This window comes from Hemitrygon akajei, chromosome 19 (assembly GCF_048418815.1).
Source record: "Hemitrygon akajei chromosome 19, sHemAka1.3, whole genome shotgun sequence".
Lineage (NCBI taxonomy): Eukaryota > Metazoa > Chordata > Chondrichthyes > Myliobatiformes > Dasyatidae > Hemitrygon > Hemitrygon akajei.
In genome coordinates this window covers 28,605,931-28,631,276 of record NC_133142.1, presented here as the reverse complement: position 1 = coordinate 28,631,276, position 25,346 = coordinate 28,605,931, and the positions used below count along the sequence as shown (strand labels likewise).

At 39.7% G+C, this 25,346-nt stretch overlaps 1 protein-coding gene across 3 annotated transcripts in view; it reads right to left on the bottom strand.

The window, feature by feature from the left end:
• Positions 1–24,235, bottom strand: part of atxn7 (ataxin 7) — a 140,655-nt gene extending 116,420 nt beyond the window's left edge. The window contains exons 1-2 of one of the 3 annotated variants that reach the window (XM_073072311.1): positions 24,070–24,235; positions 23,849–23,917 (exon numbers count right to left, since the gene is read on the bottom strand). In XM_073072311.1, coding sequence (XP_072928412.1) covers positions 23,849–23,917; positions 24,070–24,235 — 235 coding nt within the window. Of the gene's footprint in view, positions 1–1,780; positions 1,845–9,385; positions 9,490–23,848; positions 23,918–24,069 lie in introns of those variants that run through there. The other 2 variants (XM_073072313.1, XM_073072312.1) reach the window with 2 other exon arrangements.
• Positions 24,236–25,346: the final 1,111 nt, after the last annotated feature.

The following is a 25,346-nucleotide window of genomic DNA, read 5'->3' as shown; positions in this document are numbered from 1 at the left end:
CCAAAGGTGACCTGCAGGCTAGCAGAGGGAAGGAATGTCTTATTCCTCCTTTGGTAGGCATGTATCACCACCCCACCAACCAGTCCAATTCTATGAAATTATCTAATAATTTGAATATTTCTTCTGCATAATGTCAAACCTAGTGGCTACTTGCATGCCCCATGATGTAACCAAAACGGGTTTGATCAGTGTCTCCAATCTGTACACACTGAGATTGCAGTGCTGTGGGAGACATCCAGGCATAGAAAGCTATATACGTAAACTATTTAGAAGGATTTTGTCCATTTCAGTAAACCCCTGGAAAAATCTGAGGAACAGTTTGAAGAATACTATTTTAACCTTCAAATGCAACTCTATCTATTCAAATGTAACATTTTATTAATCCATATACAACAGTTGCAACAATCACCTATAAACTCTGACCCACTTCTTACAATCTATGTTGAATGTGCTCACTTATTTCTAATTTCATATCTCTACTAACAACTGTCTCACACTAAAAATATCCAATTACAAATGTCATTTATTTCCAAACTAAGTGCATTACATCTTTCACCCAATATAGGTTTCTACTGCAGTAATATCCACAAACAAAATAAAGTTATTATGAAACCTTGACCAGCCAAAGATATTCCTCCCTACAATCCAATACTTCTACTGATACACAGGCAAGGTTAAACTTTACTAAATACAGATGTGCTGAGTATTTTTTTCAGACATATTTGATTGATTTCCTCAAAATGTCTTTACGGAATTCCATTATGGAGCAAAATTCCAACATTTGTAGACTACAATGTGGTAAACTCACAACCTCTGCTTCACAAATACAGAGGCATTTACAAAGTATTACTTCAGAATCAGAACAACTTAGCCCAGCAACCTAGTCTACAGGTCTTTTCCTCCATGAGCTGTCCAGCATAAGCCAGCATTCTTGCTGGCTGTTCTTGTATCAAAATTTGCTAATCAGCTCTGAATTAATGTCAAGAATCTGCAGAACACATAATAACAGAACTTACTCTGTGTCCAGCAATGATACTGACCGATAATTCCCTGCATTAGTCTTCCAGATATTTTATCATTTCCTGTTTAATGTGCAATTCCTTATTCACTAAAAACTGCTTCATTTGGGCCCCATCACCTCAATTTTTTCTTCAAATTCAGTCTTGAAGGAAGTGCTCTTTACCGGCATCACTGCCACATAAGTTCTGAAATCACATCCAAAAAAAAACCTCATTCGCTAATTTCATCTTCTGCTCCATGCTACTACAATTTAAGATCTGTCTTCTTTATTTTCTCAGGAAGTAACCAAATTAAGCATACTCAAATAATTTTAGAGACATTCCATATTTTAAAATTTTGAATAAACTATTCAAAATTGAGCAAAATTATTGCTCACTCTACATGCTTCATTTCCATCACTTTCCAGAGGAAACAGTTTTAAAACAAAGACAAAACTGAGGATCATTATGGATAATTAGAGCATCATATAAAGGCTCAATATTTGAGATAACAACATTTTCAATTTACCTCAAAGAGCACCTGGCAATCTTGGAGATGTTATTTTCTCTTTCTGACTAACTCACTATACGCAATTTGATCTAATAGGGGTAGCAAAACTATGGCATGAGTGCTCAAGGTGGCACATGCAAAACTTATGTTGGCACACAACATGCAGTACCGCCCCAAAACTTTATACCTTATCGATAATAAAGATATATAATGCTTATCTTTACTGCCAAATGAAGCAGTGATTGATACATATATATATTTTTTGAACAACCTGTGGGCAGTGAGATGTTTTCACAGGACATGTATCACCCAGGTATGGCGCCAGCTAGATGGCTGCAAGAATAAGAGACAATGGATGATAAGCTTTGAAATCCTCACGGACCTGGAGTACACATTAGTATTTGGATAGAAAATAACTGCAACAATGTTATGTTTCAATTATTTTTTTAAAAAAGACTAATATTGATAATTTTTGAACAAGTTTTCTAAAATGCTTCATTTATTTCAGTTTCTGTTATACTTTTATTAATTGTAAATCAATGAACATACATAATCAAGGAACAGGACTCACCCTTTTTGCTCTAACTGCATTGTATCCTGTGTTGCGCATTTATTATGGTAACTGGTCACCCGAGCAGGAGTGTGGTAAAAGCAAAGGGAATAAGTTACACCTTCTTGCTTAATTCATTGCAGTTTGTAGCTTGGGATTGGCGGATGTTCTTCCTTTGCTGACCGCTTAATTATGCTTAGCTTACGTTTGGATATGTTTAAGTTTCATTGCTTCAAGATTGCATATTTGATAATTGCTAATAAAGGATTGAATTCAGAATTCGACTTTTGGAGCAATCATAGGAGCTGAGGGTGCATCATGCAAGTATAACAAAATCCATTGGGTTGCAGGCAGCAGCAATTGCTTTGGTCTGGTTTTGCCACTGCACTTTGTCAGCAAAAGTTATCCACAGTTATACCAAATGAACATCAGCATTTGGACATGTCCATGAAATTATAAGCACCGCATCTGAAGCCGTTTGTGGTAAGCAATGACTTTTTGTTAGTTCATGCTGTGTTTGGGTTTGAAAAGCAGTTTTGTATGGTCAGTGCTGCCTGTCCAATTGGAGACTAAGCTGTACAGTAGTGTTTGTCCAAGTTAAAAATACTGCCTCAAATGTCAACAGCTGAACTGAATTTGTCGTTATTTTGTCTGGTTCATACACTTGGAAAACAACATGAGTCAAGTTGGAAACAGTGTCCCTGAAGTCAAGACTAAGAGAGAAATTAAAAATGCAATATTTAAAGTCAGATTGTGGGAGGAAATTAAAATGTTTATAAAGCCACAGAATGAGCTGTGACAACATATAAAGCTGAAGACAGCACATCTAATGTGAGTGCAGCACATCACCTCATCAGCACGCATTAGAATGGACATTCATTTAGCTGAGTTATATGCAAGACAACAAATATTGGAGGAATAAAGATGCACTGGAGGAAAAGATGAAAGAACAACTTTGAAGTAACCAGGAAGAACAGGCATAACAGATGGAAAAGCAACTTCAGAGAAAGATTAAGGTCCAGGAAGAAATTGCAGCCAAGATGGCCAGTTAAAGTGCTCAGGGCTTCAAGTGCTATGAGTGCTCAACGTGCTCCAGCAAGATGTTTCTATGGTGAGAGGTCCCATGTTAACATAGAACAGAGAAAATCCAACATACTCAATGTTAATGTGGATATATTTGAGGAATGTGTTTGAACCCCAAGGGGTAGTTCAGAATGTTCACCCTCAGCCTGCATTGAGGAGACACTCTGATCCTATGCCATATTCAACAGCACAAGGTGCTTCTGAGGACATTGATTTACTGTATGGTGACACTTATGTTTCATATGATAACAGTCTAAAAGCTACACTGGAGGCCATAAGGATGCAAAAGGAAATAAGCATAGTGATGCACTGCATTGCATCGCTGCCTAAAAGAGATACAAATCTATGATGGTGATCCATCATAGCATCATTTATTTATGAGGGCTCTCAAGAAACGCATTAAAGACAAGACCAATAGCTATGGTGACTGTCTCTATTTTCTCAAACAGTTCACTGGAGGTTACCCTAGAAAACTTGCCAAAATTTACCAGCAGGCCAGCTCAGAGCAAGGATAACTAAAGGCTCAAGCTTAACTACAGGAACATTTTGATGATGAGCACAAAATTGCTGTAGCCTACATAGAAAAGGCTCGTTCTTGGCCATATATCAAATTAGAAGATGTGAAAGCTCTTCAAGATTACAGTCTTTATCTTAGAAGCTGTCTTAATGCCATGGAAGACATGCAGGACATGTGTGAGCTGGACATGCCTGTGAATAAATTGCCCAATAAACTGAGAAAAATGGCAATTGGCAGTCTGTAAACTGCAAGAAAGGTACAACCATAAGGTTAACTTTGCTGACATTGTTGATTTAATTGAAAGGCAATTCAAGATTGCTACATACACAGTGTCTGGGAGGTATACAAAGCTAAGTTGCCAGCAGTAAAGGCATAAACAAAACTAGAAAATAAATTCATTTTAAGGCTAAAGGAAGCAGCATTGCCACTACTGTGAAAAGTAAAGTTAAAATTGAGCACAGAATTCATGATAAGGTTTGCCTGTTCTGCCAGGGTGAACATACTTTGGAGTTGTGGTCTAAGTTGGTAAGGGAGGTTCATAAGAAGGTTGCCTTTCTAAAAGAAAATGGTGTCTGCTTTGGTTGTTTGTGTACGGGACACTTCAGCAAAGATTGTAAGAAGCATCTTTGATATGAGCTCTGATGAAAAGGGTGCAGATTTGAAACAAGCAAACATGGTAACAAGTACTGCCTGGTATCTAATGGCTTTAAGGGGGCCAGTGATAACGCTTGTAAACTTCCTCTAATTCCACTTCGAGTAAAGTCTAAGAAGAGTAACAATGCAGTGGTTACTTATGCTTTCCAAGCAAGATCAATGAAGTACAGCAGGGTTCTGCACAGTGAGCCTCATGAACAAGCTGAACCTGAAAGGAAAAGAGACATACAAGACGTACAAAAAAGCTAGATGAACTAAGCAGGTCGGGCAGCATCCGTTGAAAGAAGCAGTCAACATTTCTGGTCGAAACGCTTCGTCAGGACTAAAGAAGGAGGGGGCAGGGGCCCTATAAAGAAGGTGGGGAGAGGGTGGAAAACCAATCAGAGGAAAGAACAAGGGGTGGGTGAGGGGAAGCAGGGAGGGGATAGGCAGGACAGGTGAAGAAGGAATCTAAGGGCAAAAGAGACATACATTCTCCCATGCACAATAGGTCAAGCGAAGGTTGTGTGTAGCTATATTGTTTCAGGATTGGAAATAGCTGACTTAGATAGTAAAAACAATTGTCAACAGCCTAACATTGACATGCAGGAAAAATATAGATTCCTCAGGGAGATCTTCAGGAATTATCTCACTTGAAACATATTCATTTGCTGAAAACTGAGCCAGAAACCGAGCTGCTGTTAAGGGTGGATGTGCCTAAAGCATTGGAGCTGATGCAAGTGATTTGCAGTGTTCATGATGGACCTCATGCAATCAGAACAACACTGGGTTGAATTGTTAATGGACCATTGATAGGAGACCATGGTGGAGGAAGAAACTATGGTCATCCGGAGCTGACAATTAATGGAACTTTGGTTTTGCGCTTGGATGAGCTTTGGCAGTAACCATTCAAGACAGATTTTCCTGAATGCAGTCAAGAGGACCAACCTGGTTTGTCAGGAGGAGATCACAATCCACGATAAACTGCTTACCAAAAGGGAACATTTATGTAAATACTGAGATTTCATTTCTCCTGTGTTTTGGTAGCATGTAGTTGCAATTATTCTGGTATAATAATTAGAGGGCTGGAATGTAGGAGCCATGCATCTGTTCTCTATTTGCATTGTATCCTGTGTTGCATGTTTATTATGGTAACTAGTCACATGAGTAGGGGCATGGTTAAAAGCAAAGGGAATAAGTTATGTCTTCTTGCTTAGTTCATTGCAGTTTGTAGCTTTTGACTGGCAGATGCTGTATCTTTTGCTGACCACTCACTAGCACTCAATTATGCTCAGCTTACACTTAAGTTTCATCACTTCAAGACTATGTTTGGTAATTGCTAATAAATGATTGAATAAAGGATTCCACTTTTGGAGCTGGGGGTACATCATGCAAGTATAACAAATCAGAAGGGTCACAGGCAGCGGCAATTGTTTTGATTTCATTTTGCCACTACACTTGTATTTACAGTGCCTATAAAAAGTATTCATATCCCTTGGAAGTTCTCATGTTTTATTGCTTTACAACATTGAATCACAGTGGATTTAATTTAGCTTTTTTGACACTGATCAACAGAAAAGGACTCTTTCGTGTCAAAGTGAAAAAAGATATCTACAAAGTGAGCTAAATTAATTACAAATACAAAACACAAAATATTTGATTGCTTAAGTATTCACCACTACCCCTCCCCCTTTAATTCAACACTGGTGCAGCCAAATGGTTTTAGAAGTCACGATTAGTTAAAGAGAGATCTGCTTTTGGAGATCTGTGTGTAGTCAAGGTGTCTCAATTGATTGTACTACAAATACACCTGTGTCTGGAAGGTCCAACCGCTGGTGAGTCAGTATCCTGGCAAAAACTACACCATGAAGATTAAAGAACACTCCAAGCAACTCCGTGAAAGGGTTATTGAAAAGCACAAGTCGAGATGGATACAAGAAAATTTCCAGGTCACTGAATATCCTTTGGAGTACAGTTAAGTCAATCATCAAGAAATGAAAAGAGTATGGCACAGCTGTAAATCTGCCTAGAGTAGGCTGTCCTCAAAAACTGAGTGACCATGCAAGAGACCTATGACAACTCTGGAAGAGTTACAAGCTTCAGTGGCTGAGATAGAGAGGCTGCACATACAACAAATGTTGCCTGGGTGCTTCACCAGTTGCAGCTTTATGAGAGTGGCAAAGAGAAAGCCACTGTTGGAAAAAAAAATTCACATGAAATCTCAGCTAGAGTTTGCCAGAAAGCACATGGAAGACTCTGAAGTCAGCTGAAAGAAGGTTCTACAGTCTAATGAAGCTGAAAGTTTTGACCATCAGACTAAACGCAATGTTGGTGTAAGCCAAACACCGCACATCATCAAAAACACACCATCCCGACCATGATGCATGGTGGTGGCTGCATCATGCTGTGGGGATGCTTCACTCCAGCAGGCCCTGGAAGGCCTGTGAAGGTAAAGGATAAAATAAATGCAGTAAAATACAGGGAAATCCTGGAGGAATACCTGATGCAGTCTACAAGAGAACTGCGACTTGGGAGATGATTTGTTTCTAGCAAGACAATGATCTCAAGCATAAAGCCAAAGCTACACAAGAGTGGTTTAAAAACAACAAAGTTAACATCCTGGAGTGACCAAGTCAGAGCCCAGACCTCAGTCCAATTTGTGGCTGGGTTTGAAAAGGGCTGTTCACACACTATCCCCAATGCAAACTCGGAGCTTGAGCAGTTTTGTAAAGAAGAATGGGGAAAAATTGCAGTGTCCAGATGAGCAAAGCTGATAGAGACCTATCCACACAGACTCAAGGCTGTAATAGCTGCCAAAGGTGTATCTTCTAAATACTGACTCGAAGGAGGTGAATACTTATGCACTCTATTTTGTGTTTTATACTTGTAACTAATTTAGATCACTTTGTAGAGATCTGTTTCCACTTTGATACCAAAGAGTCTTCTTCTGTTAATCAGTGTCAAAAAAAAAACACAAATTAAATCCGCTGTGATTCAATGTTGTAATGAAAAACATGAAAACTTCCAAGGGGGGGTGGCAAATACTTTTTATAGGCATTGTATTTAGCACTTTCAATTACCTCGGGACATTTCAAAGTGCTTTAGAACTATAAGTACAGGGACTCTCCAGGTTGTAAATACAGTTGGCCCCCATTTTTCAAACATTCGCTTTACAACACCTCGCTGTTATGAAAGACCTACATTAGTTACCTGTTTCACTAACAGAAGGTGCTTTCACTGTTACGAAAAAAGGCAGCGCATGCCCCGAGCAGCCAAGCTCCTCCCCCGGAACTGCATTCTAGCCGCCATTGCTTAAACACGTGCCTGTGAGCATCAGTGCTTTATCTCGATTTATTCTGAGCATTAGTTAGCAAGATGAGTTCTAAGGTATTGGAAAAGCCTAAAAGAGCTCGTAAGGGTATTACACTTAGCGCAAAACTAGACATAATTAAGCGTTTCGATCGCGGTGAACAAAGGCCATTGTCCGCGTGTTGAACTTGCCTGCGTCCACCATTCGCACTATTTATATGCGGAGAGAAAGAATCTTGAAAGCTGCCGATGTTACTGTTGGTTCTGCTCATAGCAAAGTGGGCTCTCTTAGTTGGCATCCAATAATGGATAAAATGGTAAGTCTACTGCTTGAGTAGATTGGTGGGTGGTGTTCCATCAAGTTATCTTATACTTAAGGAGAAATCAGTCAGTCTTTTTAATAAGCTGAAATGGAAAGCACTGGACGATGGCGATGAAAGTGTTGCAAAAGTGGAATTTTAAAGGAGTCTTGGGTATTTTGATTGGTTTCTGAGGCGAGGGCAGCTTAATAGCTTAAAATTTACTAGAGAGAGTGCTTCGGCTGATACTGAAGCTGCCGAAAAGTTCCCCAGCAGAACTGAAGAAAATAATTACAGAAGGTGGTTATTCGTATAAGTGTTTAACTGTAATGAAACTGCAATTTATTGGAAAAAATTGCCAAGCACCCCAATCTCCGATGACTCAGCCTAACACACCATCACTATGCTCACTGTCTTCCCGATTCCAGTAAGTGAAACACTGTACATACATTATTTCTACTTTATATAGGCTGTGTATTTTTATGTGTTATTTGGTATGACTTGGCAGCTTCATAGTTTAAAGGTTACTGGAGAGACTGCTTCCGGTGAGACTGCTTCCGCTACGTACTGAGATTATACGTAGTGAGATTTTCGCTACGTTACAGTGCTGCAATGATTGCAGAAAAGTATTTCTACTTTATATAAGCTGTGTATTTATCATATCATTCCTGCTTTTACATTATGTTACTGTTATTTTAGGTTTTATGTGTTATTTGGCATGATTTTGTAGGTTATTTTTTGGGTCTGGGAACGCTCACAAATGGTACTTGCTTATTTGCTTTACGACATTCTGGCTTACGAACCGTTTCATTGAATGCTCTACCTTCGACTAGCAGGGAAAACCTGTAATCCAAATCTCAGAAACCTAACTTTACAAAAATTCTGATTTATTTTTTTTTTAAATTTAAAAAACTTATGATAATAAATTTCATAATATTGATTGATACTATTTATCATTGATTACTTGTGTAGTGTTAGGCTGATTATTCCTGAAATGAAATTATAGCAAGTGTACAGTATATAGAGTGATACAGAAATCTCTGACTTGCAGACACTTCTCAGGAATGGAGCCTTCACCTAATCCAGGGAATGTCTGTGCTTTTTGAAGTGCTGTAACTATTCTAATAAAGTGAAAGATTGCAAATGCACGCCGGTTTTTAAAGGTTTGGTTAAAATGTAGAATATTTGCTAATATCGATAAATAATTTTAGCATCCAATGATTTTAATCTGTATCAACCATTCTTTAAAAAAAAACTCCAACACTCTTCATTCTGCAATAAGTTAGCCTGCTATTTGTATTGAAAAAGAACATGACATAACATGCCTTGAGATTTTGCTAAGGAGTTACAGATAGGAACATAAATGTTAATTTAATATTCCTTTCTCCTATTTTTCAAGGAATGTGCTACTAAATTCAGACAAACAAGGCATATGTTTATACGCAAGGACCAAATTAGATTGGCCCACCCCAAGCCTATGCTTACCTGGTTCAGATGCAAACACCTATTCCTCTGGCTCCAAAGTTTCCCAGATTCCATCAGGAGGATGGCACTCCAAGGCCCCATCCTCTAAAGCACTGACAGCTGGCAAAACTCCACCCCCAGCTTTTTAGCTGTCGATGGTACACTGTCATTTAATTATGTAAAAATCAATAACCTACAGAGACAAAAGAAAATTAACAGATGGGGTGGCAATGCAGTTACTGTATTGCTATAACAGCGCCAGCAACCTTGGTTCAATTCCGCTGCCATCTAGGAGGAGTTTGTATATTCTCCCCGTAACCGCATGGGTTCCCTTCAAGTGCTCTGGTCTCCTCCCATATCCAAAAACAGATGAGTTAGTAGGTTAATTGATTACATGGGTGGAATTGGATAACGGGAGCTTCTTGCGTCAGAAGAGCTGGTACTGTGAAATTTTAAAAAAACAAAGTGTTGATCTGGAAGGGGATTCCAGAGACTGTACTCATGCATAATTGCTGCTAATGGCAGAGTGATACTGGTTACACCAAATCTTCAGGTTTGAGACTTCTACCTTTGACAATGGATCTGCCCACTTAAAAGGGCAAATGTCAACAGTTCCCTTCCAATAAACCAATTAAGACAAATTCTACATCTTTATTTTAAGAGGATCTGAGTGAAAGTATAGAGGCAGCTTGCTGCTATTGTATAGCGCCCCGCTGAGAACATGTCAGAATATTAAGTACAGGTCTGTTCAGCTTACCCAAGGACATACTAGCACCAGATGGAATTGCAGCAAAATCCTCACTCCAATCCTGGGGTGCCACGTTACACTTACGAGAAGGAAAGGTTAAACAGACTAAGCCTGCAAGGTCTTTGTTGAGAAGATAACCTCATTGAATTGTACAAAATTCTTAACCACCATAATGCAGAGATAGTGTTTCCAGTGACTGGAATCAAGTATCAGGGGTCAAAGTTTCAAAATAAGAGGTCAGTTGTTAAAGATAAAAATAAAGAAAGTGAACCTTTGGCATTCCTCTCGCAAGAGGGTTATGAAGACTTAGTCGGTCAGTATTTCAGGACGGATTGATTTTTTTTGGATATTAAGGGGATATCGTGCAGACAAGGAGTAAAAGGCTCAGCTAAGATTTTACTGAGTAGCAGAGCAAGCACAAGACGGCAGATAACCTACCTGCAGACAGCACAATAGCAGTTAGTGAAGTTGCTGTATCACAGCTCCAGGGAGTTTCACACTGGGTGATCTGTGCAGACTTTGTATGTCCTTCTGACACTGCGAAGGCTCCAGTTCCTTCCCACATCCCCAAAAATGCGGTAGGTTAATTAACTACTGAAAATTGCCCTTGGTGTCGAGGTGAGTGATAGGGAATCGATGGGAATGTGGGGAGAATAGATTAAAGAAAAGTTATTGAGGGAAATGGGAATGCTGTGAGCCAACATAAAACCAATGGATCAAAATAGCCTATGTCACCAGGACACAGATGAACTCAAAATCATCAGAGGCAAATTTCAGGCCATTATTCTACTGAACAGTTTCAAAGTCACAGTTATTTCTTTATCATGAAGCAGATCCTTATATTTGCACAGCATTCTCAGCCTAAAAATGTGGAACAGCAAGTAGTGTTATTAAAATGCAGGAAATATTAAGTCAGCAATAAATATAACTTATATCCTCGAGGAAAGATGATGAGTGTTCCTTTTCCATCCGAAGTCATCTATGATCATTTCAATTCTTAAGCTAAATGCAAAACACTGAACGTAAGAAATTGGAGCAGCAATAGCCACTCACCCGTTGTTCCTGCTTCACCATTCAATAAGGCCAAGGTTTATATTTGCACCTCAGCCATTTCCTACACTAACCCACAATTCCATAAATGATCAATACTGAACACTGTCTTGAATATGGTCAGCAACTCAAGCCACAGCATTGTTAGTTTCCAATTTTCCAAGTTTCAGTACCCTCTGATTTTCACTTCACTATCTTTAATGAACAATCCCTTACATGAACTGTTTACTCATGGTTGCAGATATACTAGCCAGGAGAATAATCAATGCTACCTCTCACTGTCAAGCTCCTTTCCTCCATTTTCAAATCAGATCACCTTTCACTCTTAAAAACTTGAAAAGAGTACAAACCTAATCTGCTTATTCTCTCTTTATACAAGAAACCCACCACTTATTGAAATAATTCTGGTGAACTTTTGATGCACTCCCTCTACTGAAAGTGTATTCTTTGTTAGGCAGTAAAATCACACATATACATTATCCCCGAAGTGGTTTCACCTATGTTCTATTGTGTCCAGTTTTGGGGAAACAAGAAAGCACCAGCACAAAAAAAGTGTATGTATACAGGAGCGATTGTAAACTGGTCTTCATAAAGAACCAAGTTACATAAAGTTAATCATACTTACTGCAAACAATGTTTAAAAAGCCTATTCACAGAACAACTTTTGAACCACATGAAAATTCAGCTTAATTGCTATGGTCTGGAGAAGAGTTCCGAACTCAGTGGTAGTGGCACATAAATTGGTGGAGGAACTCAGTGGGTCAAACAGATCCTGATGAAAAGTCTCAACGCAAGGTAGATTCCCCATTTCCCTCCACAGACGTTGCCTGACTAGCTGAGATACTGGAGAACACAAAACGCTGGATATTTCCAGCATCTGATGTCTTTCTGGTGTCTTTAGATTCAGAGGTTATGGTTATACAGAATCTTGCAATATACAAAAGGAAATTTAAGGAAGAACAGAAAAGGTCTACGGCAGACACAATCTCATGGGGTCTTCCCGTGGCCTTGGACAAGTGCCTATGTCAGGATGCAGTTTATTGACTACAGCTCAGCATTTAACACAATCTTTCCAACAGTTTTGATCAAAAAGCTCCAGAACCTGGGTCTCTTGACCTCCCCCTGCAACTGTTTCCTCAATTTCCTAACCGGAAGGCCACAACCTGTGTGGATCAGAAACAACATCTCCACCTCACTTACACTCCACTGGGCTAGCACTTAGCCCACTGCTCTGCTCTCTTCACAGCCATGATTGTGTGGCTAGGCACACCTCAAATGCCACCCATAAATTTGCTGACGATACAACTATGGTCGTCAGAATTTCAGATGGTGACAAGAGGGTGTACAGGATTGAGATGTATCAGCTAGTTGAGTGATGTTGTAGCAACAACCTTGCACTCAGTATCAGCAAGACCAAACAAAAAACTGATTGTGGACTTCAGAAAGGATGAGGGAACACACACCAGTACTCACAGGGATCAGAATTGGAAAGTGAGAAATTTCAAATTCCTGGCTATCAATATTTGAGGATCTAACCTGGACCCAACAAAACTGCTACAAAGGCATGGCAGTGAGTATATTTCATTAGGAGCCTGTGGAGATTTAGTATGCCACCTAAAACACTTGAAAATTTCTGCATATGGAGACCATGGAGAGCATTCTAACTGACTGCATCACTGTCTGGTACATGGGGGGTGGGAAGGGGAGCTACTGAACTGGATCAAAGTAAGCTGCAGAGTTGTAAACTTAGTCAGCCCATTATGAACACTAGCATTTGTAATATCCAGGGCATCTTCAAGGAGCAATGCCGCAAAATTGTGCCATCCATGATTAAGGACCCATATCACCCATGTCATGACTTGTTCTCATTACGACCATCAAGAAGGAGGTACAGAAATGAAGGGACACACTCAATGATTCAGGAACAGCTTCTTCCCCTCCACCATCTGATTTCTGAATGCACATTCAATACCTGAACACCTCCTCACTACCTTTTTTTATTTCTATTTATATCTGTAATTTAGTTTTTCCCTCTATTACGTATTGCATTGCGCTACTACAGCAAAGTCAACAAATTTCAAGACATATTAAACCTGATTCTGAAACTGCATCTCCAATTTGTTCTTATCATCCAACCAGCATCTGCCATTAGGCCTACAAGCTGAGTGGCCATTAGTGGTTTTACTGGGTAGGGAGTGGGCTACACACATACACGTGCACACACACAACCATTATGACTTTTAAAAATCTGTTTCAATTATTTTTATTTCAGATGATGATCAAATTGGAAGCATGTAATAGTGAGTAAAAACAATTAATTTATCTTTCTGATAGAATAAATCTATTTTCCATTGTATTTAACTAAGGATACACAGTTCCAGGAGTTTCAAAAAGTTGTGTAACTACTTTAAGCACAAAAAATAGATTATACAACCTAGCCTTCACTCAAAGACTCATATGGTTGGCCAGAAGGCCAAAGAAGTAACTATTTGGATTCTTAATTTAAAACAAGATGTTTTTTTAAAAAAAGAAAAGCCTCCAGAAAGAAAATGTGTCCTCTATGCCCATATACAATGCAACTCCAGATCACAATCCATAGACACTGGCCTATGAACCTACTCTCTGGAATAACCTAACATATCACTCACATCAGGCAACAATGAGGGATGAACAACAAATGCTTGTTGTTCTCTACTATGAATGTGAAAAGAAATTAAGGTAGAATCAAAGGGAAGTCATCATCTGTTGAAAGGTCCATAAGACATAGGAGCAGAATTCTGCCACTCATCCATCAAGTCTGCTCTACCATTTCATCGCAGCTGATGTATTATGTCTCCTGCCTTCTCTCCATAACCTTTGACACCCTGACTAACCAAGAACCCATCAAACTCCTCTTTAAATATGTTCACAATGCAGCCTCCACAACCGTCTGTAGCAATGATTTCCATAGATTCACCACCTTCTGGCTAAAGAAATTCTTCTCACCCCTGTTCTAAATGGACATCCCTCTACTCTGAGTGTGCCTCCAGTCCTGGGTTCAGCCAATATAGCAGGGGTCACCAACCTTTTTTGCATCGCAGACCGATTTAATATTGGCAATATTCTTGCAGACTGGCTGGGGGGGGGGGGGGGGGGGGGGTGCATTGTGGGTGTTAATATTGACCAGAATATAGGTGATAAGTCAACTATAAGTCACTTATAAATGGCTAATACACTCAATTTCATTTCTAAAAGGGTTTAACAAACAAATTTAATATTAAACACACAGCGCATATTTTCCTTGCACAAACCATTGTAACTCACTTATAAATCAATAGCATCATAACATTTTAAGTAATATTTAGATATTAAACACACAGCGCATATTTTCCTCATATGAACATATAAAATCATTGCAACACACCAGTGAGAGGACAAGAGGTCCCCATACCGGGGCTGTGGCAGTCGCAGTCTCGAGAAAGTGACCAACTGAGTGAGGAGTGCAACAGGGCGCATGTCCGCCCCCCCCCCGGTAGGTAGGTAGAATCTATCAGCCGACAAAAGTTTGGCTTGAGGGATGACTTTCAGTAGATCTCAGCGAGGTAGCTGCTCTGCTACTTACGAAACCCTGAGCCCAAATTAGATCGTCTGCGAATATTTTAGCACCAGGTTCCCCACGAACATTTAGTGTGCTATGCTAAACAGATTCAGAGGCAGTGCCCATCTGTCCGCACTCCAGGCCAGTAGCATCCGCACTTCTTGCCGGCCACATGAGGTGGCTGGTTACCTGGCACCAACCAGTGATCCCTGGCGCTAGGGTATCACTGCGTTTAGGCGACTGATGACCTCACGTGCATAATGACTTTACGTGCGTTCAAGTTCAACAGTGGGTGTGACAGGGAATGAGGAAAGGTGCAGCTGACTCATATCGTTTCATATCAACATATCATATCACTTCCTCGTGGCCCGGTAGCACATGCTTTGCAGCCCGGTGGTTGGGGACTAGTAAGTGGACTAGTAAGATATAGATGGAAAGGTGACAAACTGAAGTGCAAAAGTGCAAGGTACTTAAGGTGACATGCAATAAGTGGGAAAAGCACAAATTTTGTTGAAAAAAAGTCAGAAAAGTGATAGGATAGTGACTAGGAAAAAATCAAGGAACAGATGGATCTTGGAATGGGTTTCCACATACCTTGAATGTAAAAAGACTGAAATATACAAGGTACACAAATATACAAGGTATGTTCCTTTATTAGCTAAATCAGAAAAGATTAAGGTTACGTTAGAACTGGTAATAACACTTCTTGGGCCATAACTGGACAGTTCTAGTCTGACATTTGAGGAAGGATGTGATTGCATGAGAGAGTATTGGAGGAATCATAATAAAGTCAGGATCGGAGAACTTTAGTCACAATTAAACTTTGGAGAAACTGGAGTAGTTTTACTTAGAACATAAGAGCCAAAGAGATGCAATCCTGGATAGGAAGACTAATTTCCCTTGACAGAGGCGCTTGATATCAGAGAACATCCCCAGGTCATTGGTAAAAGGATCAGAAACAGAGAAGGAAAACTGTTTTATAAACCTGAGGTGGCAGGGTGGATTCTGAAGTTCACTACCTCAAGAAAGACAGCTTAAACAGAAGCATTTTGGTTATAATACACATGTCCACCACAAAGCAAAAGATGGAAAATTGTATTTGGACAGTTAGTTCTTCAGCCGTGATGAGCTGAAGGGTAAACTTCTATGATCCAGTTAGTGATCAATACATTGCACAACCAAGCTGACAAATAAATTAACAAATATGGTCTTTTCCATTCTTCTGCATGCTGTTAAAAGGTCAGTGTATATAGACATGTTTGGTTTTGTCCGATAGAAACAGATAATCCTTTCCTACTGATAAAATAAATGCAGCCTTTTCACTCCTGTCAATATATTGCCAAGACTTCACAACTTTTGAAAGTTTTAAAATCCATTAGAATGATCCAAAAGACACTAAATGCATGTCCTTCTATCAGGAAATGGTATCAACAGCAGAACGTGATCACAAAGAATGCATGTTAACAGTAACAGTATCATGGCAAGGAAGGTAACAAACTAAATGTTATCTAAATCACATTCAAGCAAGTATATACTTCTGCCAGTTTTTCTGCAATATCGACTAACAAGGAATACAAAGGGAATCCAGAAAACTTACGAAAATAAAATTCCCCAATCGGAATTCAATTAAAGTTTACTGTGTTTGATGACTATGCACTCTGGGTGAGATTGCAAATTGTAAAAAGAATGTCAAATTGAGTTAGAACATAGAGCAGTGCAGCACTGTAGCCCACAATCAACTTAACCCTTCCCATCTACAGCACTATATTGTCCACAATCAACCTAACCCAACCCACCCACAAAGCCCATATGAACACTAGTATTTCTTTCATCCATCTGCCCAAGAGTCTCTCTATATAAAAAAAATCTACCTCTGTAATCTTCCATCTGTTAATGGGCAAACAAACAGCATGTAATTAAACGGGCAATTGCGAAGTTATCCACTTTGCTAGGAAAAGCATAAAGGGGTAGCTGTACTTAAATTAGGATAGACAGCGATGTGTGCATTCTTGTACTTCCTCACTGAAGACAAACATGCAGGTATGAGCAAGCAATCATGCTAAATAGTATGTTGCCTCTTCACCAAAAGAATTTCACACATAGGAGTGAAGATTTCTTTCTACAAATCTACAAAACCTTGGCAACACCAAACCTGAAGTACTGGATGGTTTTAGTTTCCAATGCAAAGGATCAAAGTGAATTTATTATCAAAGTATGCATGTCACCAAAACTATCGTGAGATTCATTTCCTTGGGTGCATTCATAGTAGACAAATAAATACAATGGAACCAATGAAAAACTACACAAACAATTCAATGCGCAAAGGGGTCAAACTGTGTAATACAAAAACAATAAATAATACTGAGACCATGAGTTGTTGAGTCCTACAAAGTGAGTCAATTGGTTGTGAAATCAGTTTAGAGTTGAGATGAGTGAAGTTATCCATGCTGCTTCAGGTTGAAGAATAATAAATGTTCTTCAACCTGGTGGCGTGGGACCCAAGGCTTCTTAATTATACAAGTATAAAAGGATACATTTATCATAGAAAGAATTTAGTGAAGATCCACAGCTCTGAATTGTAGGATGATTGTACAGTCAAAAGAACCTATCAGATCTATAATCAGTGAACTTTCTGAAGAGATCATATTGCATTCTTCTAAACTCCAAAGTTCTAATTAAACTTGATAGATTAGATGAAGAAAGATTATTCCCCTGTTTTTTTTAAAAGAAGGGATAGGTGTGTAGTTACAAGTAGAACAAGAAATCAGCCTCTGGATAGTGCAGTAAGTTTTCCTGAAGTCAGGAATAGTGAACCTATTAAATTTTCTACCAGATATCTGGCCAGCCAAGTTCTGACCAGAAGGTGATGGCAAGATTCAAAAGGATCAAACAGCCAACATCCGGTCCTATATTCTGTTTCTTTTTCAAAAAGAAATTCATCCTTCATAGTCTTCTTATCCACATAAAGTCAGAGACCGGACACAGGCCCATCAGCATATCATGTCCACGACAACCACCATTTATCCATCTATATGACTCCCATTTATCAGTACCTGGTCTGTAGCCTTCTGTGCCTTGGCAAACTAGGTAGGTTAGAATCAGGATCAGGTTTATTATCACCGGCATGTGTCATGAAATTTGAGCACACAATACAGAACATACTTAACTAGCCAATACCTTTCATGGTTTCAGCAATGAGAAGTGACAGAAGATGATCAGGCCTCACCAGCATTGTCAAACATACAAATTAGAAACAGACGTAGGTCACTCCAGTCTGCTTCGTCATTTAGTAAGACAGTGGTTCACTTGGCTGTAATCTGGCATTTCCATTTTCCCGTGATAACATCCACTGGCCTCCACCAAAATAAGTTGTACAGTACCTTATTTCAAAGGATTGCAGAGTCAAGACAAGGGAAAAGGATTCTGAGGGAGATGATTAATTTACACTTGTATAGGTGGAATAGCCAGCACAACTTTGTTAAAAGGAGATTCTGACAAAGTTGAATTTACTAGTCAAATGCACAAGTATATGCAATGCACAGGTACAATGAAAAACTTACTTGCAGCAGCAATGGAGACATAACATTGAAGCGACAATCTAAGCAATATGACTGAATCCTTTTGTAGTAAACTATATTTTACATTGTTGATTTCCTAAGGCTTTTGACATGATCCTACATATGAAACTGTCCAAATCATTACAACTCATGGGATCCAATACAAATTGGATCTAAAATTAGCTTTAAAAAAAAAGGTGAAGGTTGACGGTAGAGAGCTGTTGACTGAAGACCTGTGACCAATGGATCAATACTGAATTCTTACTGCTATAAATATTAACAAATGAATATGAATGGAGGAGACCTTAGTTGATAAATGGGAGGAACTACACAATGAACAACAAGGACCAAGGAAGAATAGAATATCAGGGTAAATGTCCAACATTGCCTAAAATGGCAGCACAAGTAGATGAGATGCTAAAGTCATAAGCAGTTTTTGTCCTCTTTAGCTGAGGCACAGAATGCAAGAGCAGGAAGTTTATGGCACAACATAATAAGACAGTAGGCCACAACTGGAGTGAAGTGTACAATTCCAATCATCACACTACAACAATGATACAATTGCACCAGAGGAGGATGCAGATGAAATACAGCAGATATTGACCTAAGATGGTGCATTTTGGCTCTGTAGAGAAATTAGATTGATTGGGGTTGTTTTCCGAGAAGTGAAGGACACTCGGTTGGTGGGGGGGGGGGATGAAGAAGGGTTGCAGTAGGGAGGCAAAATACACAAAATTCAGAGGAATACACATAGGCCAGATGGCAAAAAACTTCCCCACATCAAAGATGCAGTTGACTGGAAGACACAGATTTAGGATGAAGGTATATTTTTTCTCCCAAGAGGCTAGTTGGAACCTGGAATGCATTGCTTCACTGATGTGTAAGCAAGAACATCAAAATATTTTATGATCTAGACAAGAACAAGGACCTAAATCACCAAGGGAGAGAAGGTTACGATACAAATGTGTCAGGTAGGATAGGTACAGGTGGTTGGGATGAACACAATGAGCCATGGAGCCCATTTCTCTGCTGCTTGACCATCTTAAACGAACCATCCGCCATCTTTAAACTGCTACCAACCAATTCCAGGCCCTTTCACAGGAGGAATCAGCCTCTCTGCATCCAACCTCTGAAGACACCCCTCAGGATTTTGCTTCCATTGATTTCTGCTCATTCTACTAAATGCCAACAGGCATGCCTAGCCTGTCCCAACTTTCCTCATACATCACCGTGTCCATACCAGCTATTAGTCTTGCAAATATTCTCCAGATTGCTTCTACACAGAACACCCTTCCTTATAGTAGGACATTAATACTGTATATAGTGCTCTAGAATTGGTTTCACCTATTTAACCTTCCTATTTCTATATACAATTCCACTGCAATAACAACATTGTTAGCGTTCTTAATTTCTTGCTGTAGCTGCTAGCTTTTGTGATTCATTCAGTAAGGGACACCTAATTCCTTTTGCAATCACTACCTAGATTTTTTTTTAATTTCTTGTCTAATGGACAATTCACATTTTCCCCACAATATACTCCATTTGCCATTTCTGCCCATTTACAAAATCTACCCAAAATCCCCTGTAGTATCAATATCCTCTCTTTTACTTATTTGTCGACCTACCTTTGTGTCATCTGCAAATTTAGTAACTGTATCTTTGGTGCATTAATCCACATCATTAAACAAATTATAAAAACTTGAGATCCCGACACTGACCCTGTGGACTATGACTTGCTATACTTTGCCTATCAAACAAGCTCATCTAATCCATTTCCTGTTATCCAACTAATTTTCTATCCACATCATTGTTGCCGTCTACATCATAAGCTTATACTTTTTTCAATAACTTTTGATGCAACCTTATGTTGATTACTACATAAGCTACAGGCCCATTTTTTATTTCTTTAATATAACAACTTAAGTATATTTTCTAACATGTTCCCTCTGAGGCTATAAACCTAATTGGCTTTTAGTTCTTCATCTGCACCACATCTGTTCCTCAGATGAGGTTTCCCTTTCCTGAACATCAGAGATGTTGCCCTTCCTCAAAAAATGGGGCTTCCCTTCCCCCACCAACGATGTTGCCCACACCCGTATCTCCTCCATTTCCCCTATATCCACCTTTAACCCATCTTCGTGCCACCTTAGCAAGGATTAAGTTCCTTACATCCTCACCTCATGAGTCTCCACATCCAACACATCACTCTCCACAACTTCTGCCACCTTCAACAGGATTCTACCACCAAACACATCTTTACCTCCACCATTCTCCCCCAATACAGCTTCTGTAGGGATTATCCCTTCTGTGATTCTCTTGTCCATTCATTCCCCCCCCCCCCCTCCCACCGCTGATCTCCCTCCTGGCATTTATCCTGCAAGTCTTCCCTCACCTTCATTCAGGGCCCCAGTCCTTCCAGGTGAAGCAACACTTCACCTGCAGATACATTGTTATCGTCTATCATGTCCAGTGCTCCCAATGTGACCTCCTCTACATTGGTCAGACCCAGTAAGTGGGGGTGGGGGGGAAACCAGCTTTGCTGAGCACATTTGTTCCAGCTGCAAGGAGGATTTCCCAGTGTCAACCATTTTAATTCCAGTCCCCATTTCCATATATGTCCATCCACAGCCTCCTCTACTGCAACAATGAGGCCATTCTCAGGTTGGAAAAGTAATACCTCATACTCCATCTAGGTAGCCTCCTGCCTAATGCCATGAACACTAGTTTCTCTAACTTCCAATAATTTTACCCCTCCCCTTTCCTCTTCTTCCATTCCCCACTCTGACTCCCTTCTTACCTCTTCTCTTGTCCTTACCTGCCCATCACCTACCCCTGGTGTCCCACCTCCTCACCTTTTCTCCCATGATCCACTCTTTCTTCTTTTCTGATACCTTCTTCTCCAGCCCTCTACCACCCTTCACCTTCTTACCTCATCACCCCCCCCCCCCCCCCCCCCCCCCGGCTTCACCCACCACCTTTGAGTTGGTAATCCTTCCTCTCTTGTCGTCCCCCCACCCCCCGCCACCTTCTTATTCTGATTTCTTCTCCTGATGAAGTGTCTTGGTCCGATTGCTTACTTCCATAGACGCGGCCTGACTTGCTGAGTTCCTCCAACATACTGTATGTTACTTTGAGTGCTCAGCAGCTGCAGAACCTCTTGTGTTTACGGCTTTTAGTTTCCTACCTTCTACCTCCCTCCCTTTTTAAAAGTCACATTTGTTCATTTCCAATTTAACAGAACCTTTTTAGTATGAAAGGAAGTTTGAAAAATTAAACCTAACCAATCATTATCTCAAACAAAAAATTAAAATACTTTAAGAACTCAGTTGGGATCCACCTAGTGAAAATTGAAAGTCAACATGCCACCTCAATGTCTCTAAAAGTTGGACAAGTTTGGAAAAGAGATCAAGGCTCATCAAATTGCAAACTCATTTTGTATTCTTATCGACACTCAAATAAGGTTTAGCACCTCACAAGTTGTGGACTTGACAAGTTATTATGAAAGTTGTTGATCAAAAATAATGACCATTGCTCTCTCTTAGGCTAAAGTTTTATACTATTTTCATGTTTAATTTTCATTTGTTGACATTTTTCTGCTCCAATTATTGCATCAACCATCTCATTTAGAACCACTGGATGAAATCTAACAAGACCTAGAGACTTGTCACCTCACACAGCCAACAATATTGCTTATTATCACTTGTCTGATGATTATAATCCATCACTTCCATACCTACCCTTGATTCATTTCCAATTTACAGCTATTCCTGGATGTTATTTCCTTCCCATAAACATGTGAGAACTGAATATGTTTAGTATTCGTGGATCATGATAAAGCAACCTGAAAGCTGTGAATGAAACCAAATACTGGTATTTATTGGAAGTCAAAATCCCAGAAAGAACAGGGCAGAGACCATCTAAACCTACTGTTGAAATTAGAATTTTGCCACCTCCCAAACCCATGACCTTTACCATTCAAAGAGCAGCAGACAGAGCACAATATTTCCCTCCAAGCAGTACTCTGTCCTAACTTGCAAATGGTTTGCCATTCTTTCATCACTGTTCTGTCTACATTCTGTAAACCTTTATCCAATTGTAGTGTAGATGCAGTGAAGGTACAAAGGCTGCAATAGGTTAAGCTATTAGCTGTCATGACTTTGTCAAAGCCAATTAAGGATGTGAATTAACTGCTGCTCTTACTGTGGACGTTCAGCTGATAGGAATGGATAAACAACCTCGTAAGTCAGTGTTGCTAGTGGCACCTCACATCCATGCATGCAAAATTGTCTACTAATAAAAATTTCAAAAACACTTACAATAGCTACAATACTACACCCGAGTCAACCCTGAGAGAATTTTAATCCCAATTCAAAAGCAAACTTAATGCACTTGTGCACTGGCTCCATGGGCTCTTTCAAAATGTCAAATTAGTGCAGAATTACAGAGTTACATACCCCAATCCACCTCTTAAGAGTTTAAAATAAGGGTCAAATTAACCTTGTTGGAAACTTCTACAGATTGCAAAGAAATCTTGTATTGGGTCGGACAAATTAAACATGTTCTACATTTGAGAGGTTTTAAGCATAAATATGGCTGAAGAACAACAAGAACCTCAAGTCTTCAGTACATTTCAATTGAATTTTAAAAGAAATAGCTCCAGAAGCAAAGAACTGAAGCTTATGAATCCTTATCAATTTTATTCCCTCCAATAGATAAAATGGCTGAAGCTAAGTTCAACCTCACTACTTTATCCGCAACGCATATACACAAACTGAAAATTCCTAAACTATATAATATTTTAAGAAAGAGCATACAAAGTGACAATCAAGCCACAGGTATACCCCAGTGTTCATTCCTAGCTACCAACAGTTAAGTAGATTTTTACCCAAATAATATGCAGAATTGTAAGTGTAGTTAACTGTACAATTTACAAAATGATAAACTTAAATTAGTAACTTTTGTGTATCTGACATTTAAATGGGTTGATTACTCAGCATCATAACAAAATAAACTGGGGAACAAATGAGTAAGTATATTTACTCATTTGCAGTTGACATAAATGAAACCAAGAGTAGCTAACCTTAACCTCTTGAAAAAGATTAATTGTGATCAGCTTCTGTAGAATCACCAAAACACAACAAAATGACCAATTACAGTGATTCTTTATTACTGATTTCAAGTTCCAATTGCTCCAAAATACTATCTGGAACCACTCCCTCGTTACCTGACAAACAAGATAGCAATTGAACCCTTAAACACGTAGATCAAGGAAAGCAACTTTTCAAAAAAAAATACAAGACTAGGAAATCGTTATCTAGGTGGGAGAAACAGGAACTCTGGGAGATTTTTTTTTAAATTTGGTCAACCTTGCCCCAGAAGTATTTGGGGGAAACCAAGAGTAGAATGCATCCATGGAACAGGCCCCCTGTTAGTCTAGTTGCCAGTGCCTGCGAAGCAGAGTCGCCAGCCCGCCAGTGTGCGGTAAAGAGCCTATACAACAGACAGCCAGCCATGCAGGGGCAAAAACAGCAAAGTTTGAAGCCAACGCTCACCTTCCCTACTCAGCCGCATGACCTCACGGTTTTTCCCGCACTCCTTAAAAGTTTCTTCCAATTCGGTGCCTGTGTAACAATTGGATACATCAGTCAGTCAGTCACATAGTTACTACACTTGCCTGGCTGCCTGCGCCAAGTAGACGCACAAACATTCCCAGCCCCGCTCAGCACACGCAGTAAAAAGTGTTTTTTCCGATTAAACAGCGCTTTGGACTCACCGTCGGCCCCTTGATGTTTAGCGGCATCGATCCAGTGGGTCCAAGGCTGTCCCACCAACGCCTCGGGACTAGGTAGTCTCCGCTCCACAGTCGCCATTGCTGATCCTTCTTGCTGCCCGGCCGCTCTTCGGGCCGCGCTGACGTCATCCTCGGCCGTTTCCGCCATCTTTTCGCTACATTGTGCGAGGAGTTCCCTTTCCTTTAAGGAGGAGGTGGAGGCGATGTTACTCCGCTACTACCGGGGTTCGGCAACATTGTGGCATGTCTCCTAGCCTGCTACAGCTCTGAATTTCTTCCACAGTAGCAATGTGCAGTATTAAACAAACTCATAGGCAAATATACTCCCTGAAATGGCGTTACAAATTCAATTAATGACTTTGAACATTGATTTGAGAGTTCTCGAGAAAATTGAGTGGCCAGAAAGATTGTCCCTTGTCATCTCTCTTTGCGGATGTATCCTAACATTAAAGAGGTTTTTTTTAATTTCAAATTTTGTAATGCATAATATTTTTTGATTTTTTTTTAAAATGAAGGGCTGCCAATGAAGTGGCCAAACGCTGGTATCGACACGATAGGCCGAATGTCTTCTTTCAATAAGTTTGCTGCACTTCACTCTGATAGATGTCCGCTTCTGTTAACTGATCTACAAATCTCCAGGTTAAGTTTGGGGTTGCAACGAACTTTTAGCCATATTTAATTTGTACCTGTTTTACATTTATATCCTTAAAGTAAATGGATAATAATTCCTGAATGCACAATCTCTCTAAAAACTATTGATATTTAAGTCCCGCAATTTAAAAGTTGGCTGTATGCCTTCTAGTGAGTTTAGATGGCCGAAACCCATTTTCTCTCCTGGCCAGATTACAACATGCCCAGTGGTTTTCGAGATGAGGCAGGTGGCTGCATATTTTGCACAAATCTAACAGTGCCGCACTTCCTTAAACCCGAACGTCAGTCTCTAGGCTCCTACGCTGTGCACGCGCGTCACTGCTGGAGCTCTCGACCAGGGACGTTCCTAACTATACCATCAGCAAAACAAACAGCTGGAGGGGTTGAAACTTGCAGGAAGTAGAAGAGTTTGCAAGTATTAACCAAACCTATATTTAATCACTTGTAATACAATCTGCCATCTAAAATTCAGTCAAAATAGATCATTCTTAGTAAAACCATGATTTAGAAAATTTATTGTTTCTTATGTTATTGCTTTTTAATGATCAGGGTGCTGCTAGGAAGGCCAGGATTTATTGCCCTTTCGTAAAAGACGGTGGCCAATGAAG